The sequence below is a fragment of the Acomys minous genome (genome assembly GCF_964271855.1).
Source record: "Acomys minous genome assembly, chromosome: 10".
In the NCBI taxonomy this organism is placed as follows: Eukaryota; Metazoa; Chordata; class Mammalia; order Rodentia; family Muridae; genus Acomys; species Acomys minous.
The window spans coordinates 69,680,758-69,701,191 of record NC_140491.1 but is presented as its reverse complement, the minus strand read 5'-3'; the positions used below and the strand labels follow the sequence as shown (position 1 = coordinate 69,701,191).

Sequence of the window (20,434 nt, the reverse complement as noted above, 5' to 3'; positions counted from 1 at the left end):
GGACAACCAGGGTAACAGAGAAACTCTGCCTCAAAAAAATAAAAACAAAACAAAACACCTTGTTTCACAACATTAGTAAGGATTTTCAACATGCTAAGCCCATTCACTCATCTGAAATGGGTGGGTGAGGATGAACGCTGTGGCTTCAGAGAATACCTGATGTCGAGGGAGAGACTGAAGACTTGAAAGGCATGGAGCTGGATGCTGCTGGGAGAGGCGTGGGGTGGCTGAGTGGTCCAGAAGCGGCTGGCTTGGGGGAGGAAGAGAATGGCAACACGGAGGGTGTGCTCGTGGAGCTAAGAACAGGTGCAGAGGAGGCCACAGCGGTGAACCTGAAAGTGGAAACGCAGTGCGATCACAACAGCCGGCGAGAGGATCAATAACCGACGATCCATCTCCTCGGCAGTCAGAGCCACACACGTGAGGGCACTACCCCCTACTCATCCACACACGCGCTGTTTCCTCACGTGAGGGCACTACCCCCTACTCATCCACACCGGCATCACGAAGCACTAGTGTAAGGTGAAAACCCAACTCTCCATAGTATGAGATATCTATTTTTCAGCCTATCAAGTGTTTTGTCCTAAAAGGGTGGTGCAACAAAGGATGTGAACTTGCTTTTGTGATTTTGAGGGTTTGGGGGTATGAAAAACACCAGGGAAGCAAGAGGGTCACTATGGCTGGGACACCATGGCCTAGTAAGAATGTCAAGTCAACACACCCAAGACAAGGTCTGCAGACAAGCTCAGTAAAAGAATGAGCAGGCCGGGGCTGGAGAGATGGCTCAGAGGTTAAGAGCACTGGCTGCTCTTCCAAAGTTCCCGAGTTCAATTCCCAGCAACCACATGGTGGCTCACAGCCATCTATGAGATCTGGTGCCCTCTTCTGGCCTGCAAGTGTACATAATACACAAAAAAAACAAAAAACAAAAAAACGAGCAGGCCAACAGAATGGAGAAGCAGATAGTGGCCAGAGTGAAGAGGCCACACGTTAATTTAATCTGAGCAATGACAGGCTGCAGCAGCACGTCCTGGCAACAAAGCAGCAGAACCCCAAACTGATGGTCCTGACACTTGCTGTGGCTGGAAGAGGCTGTACAACAGACAGGAACATGCCCTCCAGATGCTCGCTTTAGTGGGGAGAACAGAAAACAGCAGATAAAGAGGTAAATAAGTAAGGTATGAGCAACGTGGCTGGAACCAGATCTGGAAGAAGCCAAATACCACAGTAAAAAGTTTGAATTGTGAAGAAACACAACGAGAGACCTTTGGGGACCGTCAAGCAGGAGAGCCACCTCATGGCTCCCTGACTGCACAGGTCACGTGGTGGCTGCGCAGAAAACAGCTGAGAGTCAGAGTGGCTATGAGGAGGAGAAAACTACAAAAGACCCATTCCTTTTCCAGGATGTATGCTCTGGGCTGTTTCCTTTTTAAAAATAAGGAATAGCTCCTATCTGTACAGCCTGAAAAGGTGATACAACTACTCGGAAAGATAAAACACCCTTCGAGAGCCATTTCTGGACTTGATCTGCAGAGGAGCTGCAAGGCCTCCCACTGGCTCCATTTCCACTGCTAAGTACTCCCTCAGAAGGACCGCTGAGCACTCTACTCAGTGACCCCAGTTCAGTGACTGTCCTGCAGGGTTTCCACCCACTCGACTTCCCAGGTGACTTACTTCTCGTTCAGGTTGACTTTCACCGAAGAGGCTGAGGGTGGGAACGAAGGCTTCACTCCTGTGTTTGGGGCACCAGGCATGGGTGTGCTTTCCAAGGTGGGCTTAAAACCTGATGACCCGAAAGCGAAGGGAGACGCAGGTGTGGCCGCGGAGGATGCTGCGGGGGTCGGGGCCAGGGAGCCTTTGGAAGGAGGAGCAAAAGCAAAGGAGGAGGTGCCAGAGCCCAGTGCTGCTCTGGAATTGTCAGAGCCAGTGGGATATGGAGGGGGCTCCCCGGTGACAGAAGCAGATGACTTTAAGGATGAAGGGCCAAAGGAGAACACAGAAGGGGGCCCTCCAGCAGAGGACAAGGGGAAGGTGGTGGCGGCAGCAGCAGAGGGCACAGGGGCAAGGGACGGAGAGGCTGTTGCTGGGGCATCAAGGTTCTGCGGGGCTTGAGGGGCGGTTGGAGTGGTAGGAAAACTTCCTGCAATGAAAACCAAGGAGAAACAAAAGAACAAAGTTAAACTGTAATCCTGGTGGCCCAAGTGACTGTAGGCAAGCGGGGAGGGGAGAGGTCAGGTGAAGCTGGAAATGGTGCCTATTAAGAAAACAGACAGGAGCCAGGCAAGGCAGCACCCGCTTATAATCCCCCTACTCAGGGAGGCAGAGGCAGGTGGATCTCTCTGAGAGAGTCCAGGATAACCAAGGCTACACAGAGAAACCCTGTCATGAAAAACCAAATTATTAAATACACCTTCCAATTTACATTAGTTGGCCCGGGCTGTTAGGCTAAGGTGTGTCTTCATGAAGCTACTAAGAGCGTAGAGAGGATGCAAGTGGGAAAACACCACCTTGTGACGTGCACCGTCATATCCAGAATATCTAGCGCTGTCTCGGAAGGTGACTTGGCTGCCTGTTTTAGACAGTAACTATGGACCCAGCAAGAGACACATTCTTCAGACATGTGCAGCCAGACATCACTTTCAGCCCGTCAGCATTAGACCACAACGGGAAACAGAAGCCACATCCTGAAGACATTATAGACACTCCTCCTGGGGCGACTAGCACTGAGGACTTGAAGGCCATCGCTGTGCTGCCACTAGTCACCCAACACCTCATTCCTGAAGCCCCTATGTGGAAGCAGACAGAAGCAGCAATGGCTTCCAAGCCTATGATTGTGCTCAGTTGCGCTCGGCCCCACGTCCATGATTCCTTCTTCACACAGCTGGTACCCCTGCACCAGGTGAGGAGGAAGGAGGAGAGGCTCTAGAGAAGGCTAACAGCCGCCACGCCCTGGCTGTGCTCAGGCATCAATGGTGGGTCACAGCCCCTCATACACAATAGTGCCCAGAAACAACTGCCCCACAGGTGTCGGCCTGATGGGCGGCCCACTCACCACACAGACTGAGGCTGAGTGTAGGTGCTCGTGAAAAGCATGATAGGAGAACGTAAGACAGAGGACACCCTGTGAGTAACTGAAATTTGGTCTGGCACTGGCAATCTATCCACATCCGGGTAGATGACTTGGGGTCACATGGCGGCTGGCAGGGCCCATAGTATTTGAATCCTATGATGCATGAGCCACTCGGCCTTATGGAACGGCATGAAAACATCACCAAGCATAAATAACAGGATCTCGCCCTAATGGTCGCAGTCCTTGGTGGAACTAGTGACACTGTGGGCATTTCAGCCACACAAGAAGAAAAGCATCAGCTACATTCTCTCAGAACTCAGGAAGAGAAAGCAGCAAAATCCAATATATGGGAAAAGCATTTCTAACAAGTTTGATATTTTCTTCCCACAAATGACACAATACTATTGGGGGAATGTAGACAATAGAGATTAGCATGTCTACATGTGTTCCTACATGTAGCTAATACACGTATTAGCATGTCTACAAAGATTTCACCACAAATGCCTTGATGGTCTATGGAACCTGCTCTTGGATTTTCTCATTTTTCTGTAATACAAACATTATCTGACTATGTTCTAAAAGAGAAGGGAAAAACAAATCAAAAGCTAATGAAATAGAAATAAGAGACTCTAAAATCTCCACATTCCCATAAGCCAGAAATAGCCACTGGAGGCTAATAGCTCCTTCCCAGTGTTTCTCTAGGTGCACTGTTTTACACGAAAGCACAACAGCACATAGTGGTTCTTCATGGCCCATCTTTCTACCTTGTAAATGTTTTTCAGTTACATTTTTTACTGTCCATGCAAAATCACCCATCTGCCTAACCCTCGTGATAAACAGGTCACACAACAGAGCCAGGATCAATATGGCTGAGCTTCCTTTCTATCAACTGTAGCGAGGGTTGGAGAACAAACCCGGGGATGAAGGGAGCCAAAGAAGTGCACACATGTTCCAGGACAAGGCCAGCCGAAGCCTTCCTGGTACACGGACTGTGTGCAGATGAGCACATGGGTCTTTAAGTCACCGTCAGTGGAGACGCTCACGGGCTGCTGAAGGAGGCAGTGCACACACCTGAGGACTTGGGCTGTCGCTCTCCTTCTGTTGAGATCAGCTCCAAGGTCTTCATTAGGGACCGAACCCCAGGATTTTGATTGATCATATAAAATGGACAAAGCACACCATCTGTTGAAAGTAACAGGAGAACCGGAGCAGGTGGAAGAGTCTTTTCTTCATCTGTCAAAAAGAAAACAGGTGATAAGAGTCAAGTCAGTTTCTGGGCCTGGAGGACAGCTGCCCTGCATAAGAGGTGCTGCTCACTCAGACGTGAACAAGCAGCAGCTGCACCAAGAGCTCACACTAGACATCACCACATGCTGCCGGACCCTGAGGGACAGAGCTCACACTAGACATCACCACATGCTACCGGACCCTAAGGGACATGGGAGCTCACACTAGACATCACCACATGCTGCCGGACCATGAGGGACACAGGAGCTCACACTAGACATCACCACATGCTACTGGACCCTGAGGGACACAGGAGCTCACACTAGACATCACCACATGCTGCCGGACCATGAGGGACACAGGAGCTCACACTAGACATCACCACATGCTGCCAGACCCTGAGGGACACAGGAGCTCACACTAGGTATCACCATATGCTGCCAGACCCTGAGGGACACAGGAGCTCACACTAGACATCACCACATGCTGCCGGACCATGAGGGACACAGGAGCTCACACTAGACATCACCACATGCTGCCAGACCCTGAGGGACACAGGAGCTCACACTAGGTATCACCATATGCTGCCAGACCCTGAGGGACACTCTAGCAGCCCTGTTACTCTCCCGGGCTCCTCCACTCGGAGGCAGGTTCAGCACTACCTTGACAAGATGGGAGTCTCCCAGCAATGCCGGGTTTTATACTCATTCACAGTTGAATTTTAAGTACATAAGAGGAGAAGAGCACAAGCTCCTCAGACCAAATGTATCTACCAAACCAGGAAAAGGGCACAGAGCTGAGCGGTGCCTGGCCAGGCCAGCTCCACAGTGACGTTCACAGGCAAACAGTCTTCAGCTGCCTCACCACACCTGTGGCTGGAGTCACACTGCTGACCTCCACAAGGAAGGCATACTCGGACAACATGCGCAGCCCAGTGTGGGACACATGAGCTGGGGGATCTATTCCCTCATTCTTCCCTTTAGCTGAGGCACCGGTGGGTACACTGCCAGCTGACAGTGACACTCCCTTGGGAGGTCACTAGGGAACCAAGTGGGCAGCAAAGTATGCCACGAAATTCCAATGCTGCGCACTCACTGTGTGCGGCTGTGGGCCATCAGCGGTACCCATCTTTGGGTAGCCTAGACTGTCATGGCGTGCCCTCCACCACTCTGCAGGGAGAAATGTGCTAAGGCCTCTAAGTACCAGCCATGACAGAACACTCACTGATGGCGACTTCTACTTCGTTGGTATAATCTATGGCAACACCCATGGGCAAGGAGTCATCACTCTTGTCTGTCACAGGCAGCTCGGCTCGACTCGAATCCTCCAGTAGCCAAGATTCCCAGTTAGTCTGAAGGGGGGTGGGAGAGACAGGACAGAAATACGTGTTGCTTAGCACTCGCACTGATTCCTCCTGGCCCCACTCAGTCCCCAGAGAACACTCGGCATGGCTCGGCTTCCTGCGCTGATGGGGAGGCTGACACCAGGATCATCTAAAAGCCAGAAGCTGCCCGCATGTGAGTGGCTAAGTGAGTCAGCTTCGGCACCTGCTCCTGGTGTGCCCACCCCTGCCTGGTGCCTCCCAGAACTTGGCAGATCCTAAAGACCACGACAAAGAGGCCCGACAGACACACCCCACGGACGCCTGTGTCATTTGCTGCTGAGACAGAAGGCAGCCTCAGCTCCTTTCTTCCTCGTGCCTCCCACTGGCCAGTCCTGCTGCTTACAGTCCACGAGAAGCTTCTGCCTCTTGCCATTTGCTCCGCTCTTGCTCCTGTTTCCCATGCAACAAAGAGTCTAAAGATTCATCAACACTCTCTCTAGCTTTCTGTCTTGTTGAACTGGGCAGCAGGAGTCGCAAGGGAGCAGGAGACAAGTCACGAAGCTAGAAAAGCACTAGCTGTGCCGAGTGAGCAAGGTGCAGCCACACAGCAGCGAACCAAGCTGGCCCGAACTCTTAGGACCTGCTAGCTGTTTCAGGCCAGCATGCAGACAGTGGCCATGTGGGGACTGCAAGCAGCAAGACGGTGAGAACAGCAGAAGAGGCACCAGGGCAACAGGGCTGAGTGTGACAAGAAGAGATACCAAGGTTGGTAGAGTGCTCGCCACACGTGCACAGAGCTCTGGGTTCAACCCCAGCCCTGTGTAAAACCATGTACATGGGAGGGGAGGAAGAAGGGAGATTATTGTTATTGTCTTTTAGAGTCTTTGAGCTAAAGGCTCATTGAAAGGGATGTGCTGGGCTGGAGAGATGGCTCAGAGGTTAAGAACACTGGCTGTTCTTCCAAAGGTCCTGAGTTCAATTCCCAGCAACCACATGGTGGCTCACAGCCATCTATAATGTAATTTGATGCCCTCTTGTGGCCTGCAAGTGTACATGTAGGCAGAGCACTGTATACATAATAAAGAAAGAAAGAAAGAAAGAAAGAAAGAAAGGGATGTGCCAGGCTGGGCGTGGTGGCGCACGCCTTTAATTCCAGCACTCGGGAGGCAGAGGCAGGCGGATCAATGTGAGTTTGAGGCCAGCCAAGGCTACACAGAGAAACCCTGTCTCAAAAAACCAAAAAAAAGGGGGGGGGGGATGTGCCCTCATTATAGTCTTAACTAGTTACCTCCACTGTAACCTCTCTCAAAAAAGCATCATTCAACATCAAAGTGACAAAAAAGGAAATTTACCTGATCACTTTGTCGAGCAAGGATGCTGACTTCTGTTGAAGCTGCAGATGCGGCCAGCACTAAGTCCCTTAAGAGCCAAACAAAAGGTCATTACATTTCAGCCCATCAACAGCCTGAACCTGACTGGGTCCCCAGTGCCAACACAGGGCAAGGTTTTCCATCTAGAAGAGAGGGTGGCAGGTGCTAGATGCAGGACTGAGCTTTTTAGTTCTAAAGCCCTGGAAACCTGCCCACTACTATCCGTGCATGACACGGGAGACACACAAAACCAAGTCCCAACAAGAACCCTGGCCCGCCACAGGGAGCTCCAGCTCAAGAAGAGACGCTGCAGAGGACTTCCAAAGACAAACTGCTCCTGGAGAAACCCTGCATGAGCCCCTTAGGGATCAGTGCTTTTAGGCCAGCTGTAATCCCAGCACTCAGAAGTCTGAGGCAGGAGGATCACTGTAAATTGAAGGTTAGTCTGGGCTACAAAGGACTCTTTTTCAAACAAACACATAAGTATTTCCACTGTAGTATGTCACTGTGGTTGAGAACATTGGACTTTGTGGGACTGGGTGTGGTAGCAGCCCCATCCCTGGAGTCAGAGGCAGGGGGACCTCTATGAGTTGAGGCTAGCTTGCTCTACACAATGAGTACAAACCAGCCAGGGCTAATATTGAGACCTTGCCTCAAACACCAAACGGGGGATACGGGGGTGAGGGTGGGGGATGGTGGTGGAAGAGGAGGTAGGCGCACATGTATTGGACTCTGCAGACTAGTATATAATGATTGTAAATAAGTCAGGATTGGGAGGGAGCCAACGTAGCCATAGGACATTATCACCCACTGACTGGCAACACACTGAGAGCCTCTCAGCCTGTACTTTCCTCTCTTACTGGCCTGACACAGCAGCAGGAGTGCTCTACTCACCACTCCTCGATGTAACTGAGGTAGTAATGATGCTGTCGCTCTGTGCAGCTGCTATAGCAGGGCTCCATGAAGTTCACAAATATTTCCGGGTGCTTTTCTTCTTTTTTCTATAAACAAGAGAAAGAGAGAGAGAATCATACATGAAATTTCTCTGTACTCCTACACAGCTCACAGTCTCATGACAAAATCCACTCAGGCTTAATCAGAAACTTGATACAAAATCTGTGCACGAACCCAGGGATGAGCTCTGAAGGTGCACCAGGTCGCATGAGGACCAGAATCACAACCACCAGGCAAATGGAATAGGACTGTGCCCTGCCACACCTAACACAGGACACACAGGGGTGGCTCACTCAGCCTTTACACGCCTGCTTTCTCAGCCGTAATCCTCACAGCCTATCCGCGTGCTGTGAACAATGCTTCCCTGACCACTCTCAGCCACCACAGAACACACTGGCAAGCAGCCAGTACTTTTTTCAGTATTACTCCCCACAAAAAAGTTACTGAGGTTGTCAAAGAACATAATTTTAAACTGCAGCAGACACCCAAGAGTCACTGCAACAGCCTGGCACAGTGGCTCATCTTTATAATACTAGCACCTGGGAGGCTGAAGCAGGACTGTTGGGTTTTCTTTTGGGGGGGAGGGTTTGAGACAAGGTCTCTCTGTAACCTTGGCTGTCCTGGATTCACTTTGTAGACCAGGCTGGCCTCAAACTCACAGTGATCTGCCTGCCTCTTCCCCCCCCCCCCCCACAGTGCTGGGGTTACAGGCATGCGCCACCACACCTGGCTGATTGTTGAAATTTTAAGGCCATCATGTACTGCATATTGAGTCCCAGTGCAGCCTGGGCTATGGTATGAGAGGATACAGAGTAAATGCGGAGGCAGCACACACTGACCCTGTGCTGGGAGCCGCAGTGCTGGTGAGCATACACTGGCACAACCTGAGAGGCATGCTTTCTAGAGCTCATCAGAGAAGGGACCAGCCACTGGGCACAGTGGGACATGCATATAATCCCAGCAGGTGGGAGGCAGAGGCAAAAGAAACCCAAGGGCTAGAGACATGATTCAGCAACAGAACACGTACTTGCGTGTATGTGGTACAGGTTAAATCTTTAGCACCAAAAACAAAACAAAACTAAAGTAAAAAACAAAAGATAGATTTCCTGACCTAGAGATTTCATTTCTCAATATGCATACTAAAAAATACACATAATCACCACCCAACATAGACAGAAAGGATTTCTCTTTAAAACCTGAGAAAACTGAAACAATAAAAGCTTACAACAGGACACAAGAGCCAACCACATCTATCTTCTATAGAACAAGCAGACTTCATTCGCTGACATAAGAGGCTTCCCAAAGAGCCATAGATAGAAAGGCCTCCCTCTGTTTTATTTTGATGTTTCCTGACCCAGCACTCAGGGAGTGAACAGCAGGCAGATCACTGTGAGTTTGAGGACAGCCAAGGGCTACAGAGAAACCCTATCTCAAAAAACCAAAAAAGAGGAGGCTGGAGAGATGGCTCAGTGGTTAAGAGCACTGTCTGCTCTTCCAAAGGACCTGGGTTCAATCTCCAGGACCCACATGACAGCTCACACCTGTCTGTAACTCCAGTTCCAAGGGATTTGACACCTACATACCAATGCACATAAAAAAAAGAAAACTAAAATAATTTTTTAAAAAATAAAAAAGGAAGGAAAAATGGCCTTTTTGGCTGTCTTTTACTATAGTATTACTAAATATTTTTTATGCTTGATGTTTGGTGTGTGTGTGTGTGTGTGTGTGTGTTTGTGTGTGTGCATGCGCGCGCATATAGCAGCTCTCAGGAGACGAGGTATTAAGATATAGTGTGCATCTGAAGCTATCCAGGACTACAGCCTGGCTGGTGTAGAACCCTGTCTCGGGGAACCCAAAGCAGCCCAACTCTAAGAGGGAAGTGCAAGCTCAGCACACTCTGCGCTTGCAATGCCACTCAGCTTGGCAACACTTTGTAGCTTGTGTTACTGTCCGTCTTCAAAGCCAGCTCACTTGTAGACCCCATTTGGTTCTCTGCTTGGCTGAAGCCTTCACTGACCCTGTCTGCAGTGACAGTCCTTGTCATCTCCCGCCCTGTCCCATTTCTTCTGTCCACTCCCGCCACCACTCTCTGACTACAAATTATCAACTACCCCATTCGTCAGCATGTGGGATCCTTAAGAGCAAAGACTTTGACCTGGTCACCTCTGTATGCTCAGCTTTAAAACAGTGCCCAACACACTAACTGCATCTCATAAATATCTGGTAACTAAATGAATATTAAAAATCAAGATAGGGCTGGGCGGTGGTGGTGCACACCTTAAATCCCAACTTGGGAGGCAGAGGCAGACGGATCTCCGTGAGCTCAAGGCCAGCTTGGTCTATAAATCGAGTTCCAGGACAGCCAGAGCTGTTACACAGAGAAACCTTGTCTTGAAAAACCAAAAAAAAAAAAAAAAAATCAAGATAGGGAACCAGACAATGTGGCGCACGCCTTTAATCCCAGTACTAGGGGAAGTAGAGGCAAGAGGATCTCTGCGGGTTCCAGGCCAGCCTGGTGTACAAGGAATCCAGGACAGCCAAGGCTACACAGAGAAATCCTGTCTCAAAAACAACAAAATTAAGACAGGGGTCAGAGAGATGGCTCAGTAGTTAAGAGCACCTACTGCCTTTACAGAGGACTTGGGTTCACTTTCTAGCACACTCCAGTTCCAGGGGATCTGATGCCCATTTCTGACCTCTGGGGGCATCAGGCACACATGAAATATACATACATACGTACATACATGTAGGCAAACCCGTAAATAAAATAAATCCTTTCTAAATCAAAACGTTCCCTTTCTTTTCTAAATTACAGCATAAGTAAGCACATTTTATCCATTTTTAAAAATTTCATAATTAAATCATGCTTGTGGTGGTTTGAATGCTTGGTCCCCAGCTAGTGGAATTGTTTGGGAAGGATTAAGAGGTGTGGCCTTGTTGGAGGTGTGTCACTGGGAGGGAGGGAGACTCCAAAAGCCCACACTGGGCCAAGTGTCTTTGGCTATCTGCTGCTCCACTCAGGGTGTAAAGCTCTCAGCGCTGCTCCGGCACTACACCTATCTGCTCCCTGCATGACGACCATGGACTAACCCTGAAAAACTGTAAGCAAGCCCCCACAAAAATACTTTATAAAGCTTATACAAGAGCTGCCTTGGACATAGTGCCTCTTCACTGCAACAAAACAGGATGAAGACAATGCTCTAAATGGACACCATAATTTTGATCCCATGTGACATTGAAAACTTACACCCAACTCAATATCGCAGGCAATAAAGAAAGGAACTTAATTCTAAGTGACCTTTACTGGAAGACCTCTGTGACTCTCAGAAAATAAAGATGACTTTTCACATGCTTACCGGGAGTAGAGCCATCACCACATCTGGACAGGCTTCCAAGGTCCCATCTGCACCAGCATAAACTATCGTGAAGACGTATGTACCAATCCACAGCACATCTAGAACTGAAAGACACATGCCCCGAATTCCTAAGCAACCAATGTCAGCAAGAAAGATGCAGCAAAAGCATCATGCAGCCACTGTGTGCTTCAAGAGTTAACTGGGGGAGGGGGGAGGGGCGTATGGAGGGCGGGATTGAACTACTATGGCTTTACAAAGGTCCATACTCTGATGAATAATAATTCACAGCCACAAAGGCTTCAATTAACCCAGTTTCTTAAAACTAGTAGGTTTCCTGCAGGATTATTGTTAGGGAAAATGATGAAGAATTCTTATAAAAATGCAAGATCCATTTCAAGTGACATAACTAAGTAACTCAGACATTAAGTGTGAGACTGGCTCCCACGCGCTCCTGAGTCGAGATGGAGGATCCCGTGTGGCTAGAATGGCTGCAGGAGAGGCCAGAATACAAGCAGTCCTTACCTCTGACAGGGTGGTCTGACTCATAAAATGGAGGGCATGGAATGACCTTTTTTTCCTGCAAAGTCTGAAAGAGATTTGAGAAATGTCACATGAAATAATGCTTAACTCACTGAAACAGTCAAATCCAATCAGACCCCCTAGAACCTGGTGTTCCATACCCTGCCACAAAGAGCACAGCATCTTTTCCTAGCACCCCCCACTCCAGGGAAAGGCTCACATCAACACCTTCAGACGCAGGTGCCTTTCTACACAGCAGACAATATGGAGCCACTGAAGAGAGAAGCTCCCTGTACAGAGCAGGAAAGCAGATCTCAGTACACTAAGTTACTAGATGTATTTATGCCAAGTGGTGGCAGCGCAAGCCTTTAGTCCCAGCACTTTGGGAGGCAGAGGCTGGTAGAGCTCTGTGAGTTCAAGGCCAGCATGGTTTACAAAGAGAGTGCCAGGACAGATAGGACTATTGCATAGAGAAAACCAAACCTAAACTAAAACCAAAAAGGCAGAAAAGAAAAAAGTCAAAGATGTCCTGAAACCACCGCCAACAGCAGTCACTTAAATAAGAAAGGTTCTCAAGCGCAAAGCAGTGACTCACAGGAAGATACTGGACCACAGTTCCATTCTGCTTTCCTACTGCCAGCTGCTTTCCTTTGGGACTCCAGCACACTGGGAAGAAAATGCTATCAATTAAAAAGTTAAAAACCGAGGGAAGGAAAGCAAGTTCTATTATCTAGATGCACCACAAAAAGACCGAGAGCTCATGCCCAGGCAGAATGGAGAACCAGCGAAGTACGAATTACACATGGCACCGGGCCGCAGGCTGAGAGCTAACAATGTTTTTCCAGCACAGCTTTGCCAGGCAAGGAAAACGCAGGTCTTTAGAGGGCCAGGACTCACGCTGCCGTTTCTGTTACTTCTAGTGCTTTGCACGGAGGCGCAATGACTTTCAGATGGCTGATCTTTTAGACAATTATTCTCAAAAATCTAGTTTTAAATGAGCTGTGCCAAATATTTCTTTATCTCCGCAGCCCGAGCACACTCAGATTAACTCATGTGTGCTGTCTGGCTTCAAGACCATTAACTATAGAAATAAAGAACAGTTCCAATCCCCACCCACCCCATCCCCAATGATCCACACAAAATAAGAAAGCCATCCACTTTTACTTGCAGAAATTAATTTTTAAAGAGCTTGCCGCTACCGTGCTTTATGGGTGGAAAGCCTTTATTACCCACCACATGTAACTGCCGTTGAGGGAGGAAGAGTGGCACACACTTTCACCACATCTGTAACTTGCAGGACAGAAATACTGCCATCGGCCAGACAAACTGCCACCATGGAAGGGACAGTGGGGTTCCACTTCATATCAGTCACCATCCCGCTTGCATCCTTTGAAAGCTTGTGATAGGTAAATGGGCGCTTCAGTGGTTTAGCCTGTTAAAATAAGTGCACAAATGCAAAATAAATTAATAAATTAATAAACACAAAGGCATTTAGGATTCAGGGGAAATGATTGAATATGCACTCTTAAGTCAAACTCTATATTTCTTCATAACTAAGAAAACAAGAAGTGGCTTTGCATAGCAATCTATTTGTTATGAACAATTCAATGGAACTTAGAAATGGCCATCAATAAATCCCCCCCACGCAGGGGCCTGCTGGCAGGGATATGCAAATGTAAGAACACTGAATTCTTGGATCTGCTTCTTAATGACCCTGGCCAGACCTTTTGGTTTCTTTCTTCGGTTTTTGGTGCGGGTGAGTTTTATTTGCCTTGTTTTAGAAACAGGTTCTTGCTGACATAGCCTGGTCTGGCCTCACGCTCCCCATTTATTTGCCTGCTTTGGTCTAGGACTATAAGTGGGTGCCAGCATGTTCTGACATCTGCCTTTCCACCTGTAAAATGAAGGTGACTTACCCACTGTAGGAAGCATGGAAAAAGAAGACAAACCGTACAAATACCTAATCCCAAGCACAGAGCCAGTCTTCTTTGTTTTGTTTGTTTTTTGAGACAGGGTTTCTCTGTGTAGCCTTGACAATCCTGGACTCGCTTTGTAGACCAGGCTGGCCTCGAACTCACAGCGATCCACCTGCCTTTGCCTCCCGAGTGCTGGGATTAAAGGCGTGTGCCACCACGCCTGGCCAGAGCCAGTGCTCTATACTGCTACTGAATCACCTGCCTGGAGCGAGGAGCCCTGCACAGGAGATGCTAGAGCAACGATGCAGACACTGGCCTTCTCCACTAGCTCCGTGGTGTGCCACGAAGCAGATCTCTAAGCCTCCTGACAGTCTTGTGTGTAAATTAGAAATGTTAACTTGGTACAGGACATATTAGAATTTACTAAAATGTTTTCTGTCTCTAAGACTTATGAGTCTATACTTCAGGAATATTTTTATAGTCTCTATTTTAACCCAAAAAGTCTTCACGTTGACCTGAGATGCATTTGTTGGGTCCAAAGGAAACTCAAATTCCTCAAACCCCAAAAGGCAGTCTATATATCCAGAAATAGGCTCAACCTGGACTATAGTCTGAGGATTTCTACTTGTTAGATAAAAGCCAGCCTTCTGAGACCTTGTAAATTAGTTCCCATCTACCAAAAGAAGTCATTTCCTTTACCTCTGAAGGGCCATATGGCTACCTGTGGCATCTATCAGCATATGAAAGCTAATGCTGCCCTCCAGGCTCCTCCAGTATCACACGTTTAAATAACTGTGGCATTTTTCAGAGTCCATACTAGCATCCTAGCCCTTCTAACCTCCTCCCCGACCCTACACTCCTCCGGCTCCCTGACGTCCTTCACTGCAACCACTCAGACCCTTGTAACCCTGCTACTCTGATCTGCTCCTGGCCCCGCCTCCCTCGATAGGGTTTCTCTATTCTCTATGACCTGATATTCTCCCGTCTCACAGGGCCCTGGCCACAGCCAGTCAGCTGCTCATGTTCGGTCTACTTTCTCTGCCTCGACTGTTTCAGATTCCTCTGACTGTTTGCTCTCTTATGTCTACAACAGAAACCTTTCCCTTAACCATACCAGGGAGCAGCCATGCAGCTTCCGAATCAGAACGTCTCTGAGGAAATCTCTTCGTTCCCATGTTGAAGGCAGAGTTTATGGTAGCTTACCTGATTTGAAAATGTGCGAACGTCAAAGAAAGCTATGATGGAGCCATAGTCACTGGACATCATGCATGCAGAGAGTGTGAGGTTATCACAGCTCAGTGCTAGGTGATGTACTGGGAACTTCATAGGTACATTCAAGCCTTGAACTGTCTCAACTATGGAAACAGAAAAGACAAAGCAGAAAACAGCATGTAAAAGACACACAACCACAATCCTTTATCCAAGTCAATAGGAAACATTTTTTTCATCTGTATAAACATGTACCTATTGGAAGCCGGGCGTGGTGGCGCAAGCCTTTAATCCCAGCACTCAGGAGGCAGAGGCAGGTGGATCGCTGTGAGTTCGAGGCCAGCCTGGTCTACAAAGCAAGTCCAGGACAGCCAAGGCTACACAGAGAAACCCTGTCTTGAAAAAAACAAAACAAAACAAAACCAAAAAAACCATATAGCTGTTGGGAGCAGGTAAAGGAACTGTCTTAAGTACTACCACTTTGATTTCAGACTCCATTTTACCTATAGGATGAAACAAAGCTCATGTTCCTGGGCCCTGGAGGAGCTGGGGACTTTAGAAGCTGACCAACCCCCTCTCTAATCAACAACAGTTACCTAAAACATAATGCCTGTCCCTAATGAAAAGAACAGGTGAAGGTGACTGGTTGGACAGAAACACTTGGATTCAATGTCAGTGACAATGACGGAACACCCGGGAGAGCCCCCAATCCCAAGTCCTGATTGGTGAAAATTTTAACAGTAACTTGTCCCAGGTGCTTGTGGGTTTTATGCTTATAAACCCTACGTTAGTCCCTACTAGCTGGCAGGAGAAAAAGGATTCCCGAGTCCTTGTCCGGTGGCCCTGATCGATCAGCAACTCTGCTTCTGTGGTAGGAATAATAAAAGATTCTGCTGTCTCAGGAGCCCACTGGGGTTTTCTCCCGCCTTCCTCAAGACAAACAATGCACACCTTTGGATACCTAGTTATAGGAACTAATCTTAAGTCTCCTCTGAGTAGGTAACAGTGCATTAGCTATCCCAGGACTCTTCCTATTGACCTTGCTGGAAACGCTTTTGCTACAATGCTCCAAATACACATCTGTGGGGTGGCGCTGGCACGCCTTCTCCTAGACAGCCAGAGCTGAGGAAAGTTCTTCTTTCCTCTCAACCCAGCAGAAAGACTCACAGAAACAACAGCAGAGAGCTCAGAAGAAAATTCAGAAAGGCTTCAGGGCCCTAACTGAAATTGTGCCCTGTAAGGCAATCTTAAGGCCAAAAGAATTTCTCCCCCCCCCCTTCTCTCTCTTAAGATTTATTTAATATACATACAGTGTTTTGCCTATATGTAACTCCTGCATACCAGAAGAGGGCAGCAGATCTCATTATAGATGGTTGTGAGCCACCATGTGGTTGCTGAGGATTGAACTCAGGACCTTTGGAAGAGCAGTCAGTGCTCTTAACCTCTGAGCCATTTCTCTAGCCCTTTTTTTGTTTTTTTTTGAAACAGGGCTTCTCTCTGTGTGTAACCCTGGCTGTCCTGGACTCACTTTGTAGACCAGGTTGGCCTCAAACTCAGAGATCCACCTGCCTCTGCCTCACAGTGCCGGAATTAAAGGTGTGCACCACCATCACCACCACCGCCTGGCCAACGAAAAAGAAATTTTAATTTTCACGTTAGAATTGTGTCTTGGGGAAGAAAGACATTGATTAGCATGTCACCACAGCCCCATCTCTGCTATGCGATATAAATCAAAGTGCTTACCAATTTTATTGGGATCATCTCCAGGTTTGTTTTGGATAAGAAGGCTTTTAGTAGGGAAAACATACAAGCCGTTGGTGCCACCAGCAAAGACCATGCCGTACTTATTGGATATGGCGAGCACGCTCGAACGCTCCTTGGGCAACTCTTCAGGAGAGTCAAAGATCCTCACTTTCTTCAGAGCTCTAAACTGAAAGTCCTGTTATGGAGGATGAAACAACATCAAATTTCAGGAAAGAGAAATTAAATCATGTTTATTATTATATTCCATAAACACAATTTCAGCATGACAAAAATATACTTACTACCCTGAGGCCAAAGCTTTTCTGTTTTTAGACTCTGTGTTTTGGTGGTACATGGCGTAATACTCATCAACATTTGTTGAATGAAATAGAAAGGGCTGGAAAGACGGCTCAATGGCCCTGGCTGCTCTTCCAGAGGATCTGGGTTCAATTCCCAGCACCACAGTAGCTCACGATTGTCTATAACTTCAATTCCTGGGGGCCCGATACACTCACACTTTATTAATCTGTAATCACCTCATTAAACGCCCCCAAACACACACACACACACACACACACACACACACACACACACACACGTACGTACGCACGCACGCACATGCACGCACAGTCCACACACTCTAAACCTATCTACAGGCTAGGGTTTTAGTGAAAAGAATGTGACAGCCACAAGAGAAAACTTATTTCTGTAGAGCCTTATGGTATGTTTCATTAAGGGTGTCTAACACGCACACATATACTAAATTCTGTGCAGTCCATGTTTAATGCATAAGACAGCCGGAAACATTCTTAATCCCAGTTGCCTATAGAGGACAAAAGTTCACACCACTTTCCCCATGGGATTACACTATGGATTCATACTTTCCCTATGGGAGCTGGGCGCGGTAGTGCACGCCTTTAATCCCAGCACTTGGGAGGCAGAGACAGGCGGATCGCTGTGAGTTCAAGGCCAGCCTGGTCTACAAAGTGAGTCCAGGACAGCCAAGGCTACACAGAGAGGCCCTGTCTCGAAAAACAAAACAAAACCCGAAAAAAAAAAAAACATACTTTCCCTATGGTACCAGACCGCAGGTTCACAAAGGAATAAATCACCCACCCTTTTTGTGATTGTCAATCTAACAGGCACGACCATACTATTGGGTCTCGGTGGCCACTCTACGGAGGGCCAGTGTGATGAATCGGCGCACACAAAACAAGCTCTCCTTTCTGGTTCTGGCAATAACTCAAACACTGCTATTCATGCTGTGGCTCCAAGGCCTCTCTACCCCAGAGGATCTGAAGAGCATGGCCCACGGCCATGAGGGGACCCAGCACAGGGACTCAGCTCACAGCTCGAGAAAGCTGTTTATAAACATGGTGTGGACCACTCTCCCCTATATGCACGTTAGTGAATGAATCCCTTCACGCAAATGTCATCTGTTTATGGGTCTCTGTGCATTCATTCTGCCAGATTATATAAATCAACTATTAACACGGTATCCAGAAGTCGGGGGTGGGGGTATCCACTTCATCGTTAGGTCTACTTGCCTTCCCTTTAGTTTTCTGACTTCAGGCTGATCCAAAGTGACCTTCTATTCCTATTAACTAGGGGTTTTGGAAGGCAGATGGTGTTTCTTGGATCCACCTTAGGTAGTCTGAACCTACACTGAGAGGTTCTCAGTCAACTGTCGGGATGCACACTAATAATCGCAGCACTTAGAAGGCGGAGGCAGGGAGATCAGGAGTCCAAGACCCTGCCGGGCGTGGTGGTGCACACCTTTAATCCCAGCACTCGGGAGGCAGAGGCAGGCGGATCTCTGTGAGTTCAAGGCCAGCCTGGTCTACAAAGGGAGTCCAGGACAGTCAAGGCTACACAGAGAAACCCTGTCTCGAAAAACCAAAAAAAAAAAAAAAAAAAAAAGAGTCCAAGACCAGGCTCGACTACATAGAGTTAGAAACCAGACTGAGCTTGCTGCAAGAGATCCTGCCTAAAAAATAAGGTTCTGGCCACATGACTTTAGAGAATTTACTTTCAAAGCTCCAATTTACTCCTTTTTATGGGCCAGTTATAAGGGCTGCAGTAATGATGGCTACGGTACCTCGCACTCCATAACAAGAATCGTTGTCACGCCTATGGCGACCAGCACACGAGAGTAGCTGGGGTAACTCAAGAGGCATGGCCAAAGCCATCCAAGGACAGGCGACCCGCACTTGGAGGAGGCTCAGGCCCGCCCGCAACACGCACAAGGCGGCGGACGCTCTTTGAGGTGTGCGCCCTGAACCCGGCAAACTGCTGGAGCAGCCGGCAGAGGCGGAGCTCCAAGGCAACTAACTGCAGGACTGCCGCAGGCAGGGAGGCCCCGGCCAGTCTCTCACCTTCATTTCCCGCTCAGGGATCATGGCGTCCATCTCGTCTCCCATCGTGCTGTCCTCACGGTGTCCAAGTAGCTGCCACTGCCGCTGCCGCTGGCGGCCTCTCCAGCACAAGCTCAGGCCGCTCCGGCCCCAACTTCCTTCCCTTAGCGCCAGCGGCGCGCGGAAGATGCACGCTTCCGGCGCGTGCGATTGACGTCAACCACGCCGGTTTGCGGTGTAGGCCGAGGCAGCCGTGGGCGTCTCAGAAGTCGCGCGCTTGCCAATCTAGGGGGCCCCATTGGCCAGTTCTGGGCAGGGGGTGTGGCCCTGAGGCGCACCGCGCGCGGGTGGGCGCGCTTGCTTTTGAAAGGATTCTTTCTCCGAGTGGCGTGCGCTTTGTCTCCCGAAGACTCTGGAAACTTCCCAGTGCCACTTCCCTGCCGATCTGTTAGTAACTTCCGACGTCGAGGAGTTAGGAACTTTGGAACTGTTTCTAAGGGACAACTTTGAGGTTTTGGACGAGCGAGCAAAGAGATTCAGTTAGTGGGTGGACTGACTGGCTTGTGCCAATGCAGAACCGTTTTTTTGCCCAAAGCTGAGAACAGAGAGGGAAAAGGACAGACATCGAATGTGGTTTTTGTTTCCAACGTAATCATTTCAGAGCATAAACCGTATCTACTTCACATCGCAAAACAGTTGTGCTTAGCCTTGCAGCGGCTCCTTTAACCTTCAAGGTTTGTAGTCACCTAGGGGTTTAGTAACTTTAATCAGAAACCCCCCCCCCCTTGAGGTGGTGCATGCCTGTAAGCTCAGCTCTTGAGGGGATAGAGGCCAGAGGATCAGAAATTCAAGGTCACCCTTGGCTGCGTAGCAATCTCTAGATATCTTGGGTTACAGGAGACCCTCTCAATGAAATAAGGAAATCCCACACAAAACAGTTAACAAATAATCCAATACCTTTCAGCTAGGAAGGCTTAAGATTCAAATCTGGATATGCTGACTGATGTTGGAGACGTTTCTAGAATAGAATTATAAAAGTGGAGGCTCCTAACTTGGAGCTGGTGGGTCAGTTCCAGAGGACAAATTATCACATACCATTTCTCAACAAGTTGCTTCTGTGCCCCAAGCCCCTATTCATTGTAAAATAATAAAAGTAGAAACGAGTTTTGGAGGGCTGTAGAGATGGCTCAAAGTCTGCTCTTGAGTTCAATTCCCAGCAACCATAAATTGGCTCACAGCCATCTATAGTGGGATTGGATGCCCTCTTCTGGTGTGCAGGTGTACTCGCTGAATTTTAAAAAATAGAAAAGGGTGGTCTTGGGTTTTAGTGAGATGATGTCAACTGTCTGTCTGGGACACCCAGACCACACTCACTCAATTGGTACCTGTTGT

At 48.4% G+C, this 20,434-nt stretch overlaps 1 protein-coding gene across 7 annotated transcripts in view; it reads right to left on the bottom strand.

Moving 5' to 3' along the window:
- The window catches only part of NUP214 (nucleoporin 214), an 85,692-nt gene extending 66,415 nt beyond the window's left edge, over positions 1-19,277 (bottom strand). For all 7 annotated transcript variants that reach the window (XM_084797863.1, XM_084797865.1, XM_084797866.1 and 4 more), the window contains exons 1-13: positions 19,064-19,277; positions 16,689-16,884; positions 14,940-15,091; positions 13,054-13,252; positions 12,416-12,486; positions 11,824-11,887; positions 11,302-11,405; positions 7,886-7,992; positions 6,974-7,040; positions 5,522-5,648; positions 4,142-4,303; positions 1,675-2,140; positions 157-332 (exon numbers count right to left, since the gene is read on the bottom strand). In XM_084797863.1, the coding sequence (XP_084653989.1) occupies positions 157-332; positions 1,675-2,140; positions 4,142-4,303; positions 5,522-5,648; positions 6,974-7,040; positions 7,886-7,992; positions 11,302-11,405; positions 11,824-11,887; positions 12,416-12,486; positions 13,054-13,252; positions 14,940-15,091; positions 16,689-16,884; positions 19,064-19,108 (1,936 nt within the window). In that variant the 5' untranslated portion in view covers positions 19,109-19,277. The remainder of the gene's footprint in view (positions 1-156; positions 333-1,674; positions 2,141-4,141; positions 4,304-5,521; positions 5,649-6,973; positions 7,041-7,885; positions 7,993-11,301; positions 11,406-11,823; positions 11,888-12,415; positions 12,487-13,053; positions 13,253-14,939; positions 15,092-16,688; positions 16,885-19,063) is intronic.
- Between the last annotated feature and the right edge of the window lie 1,157 nt (positions 19,278-20,434).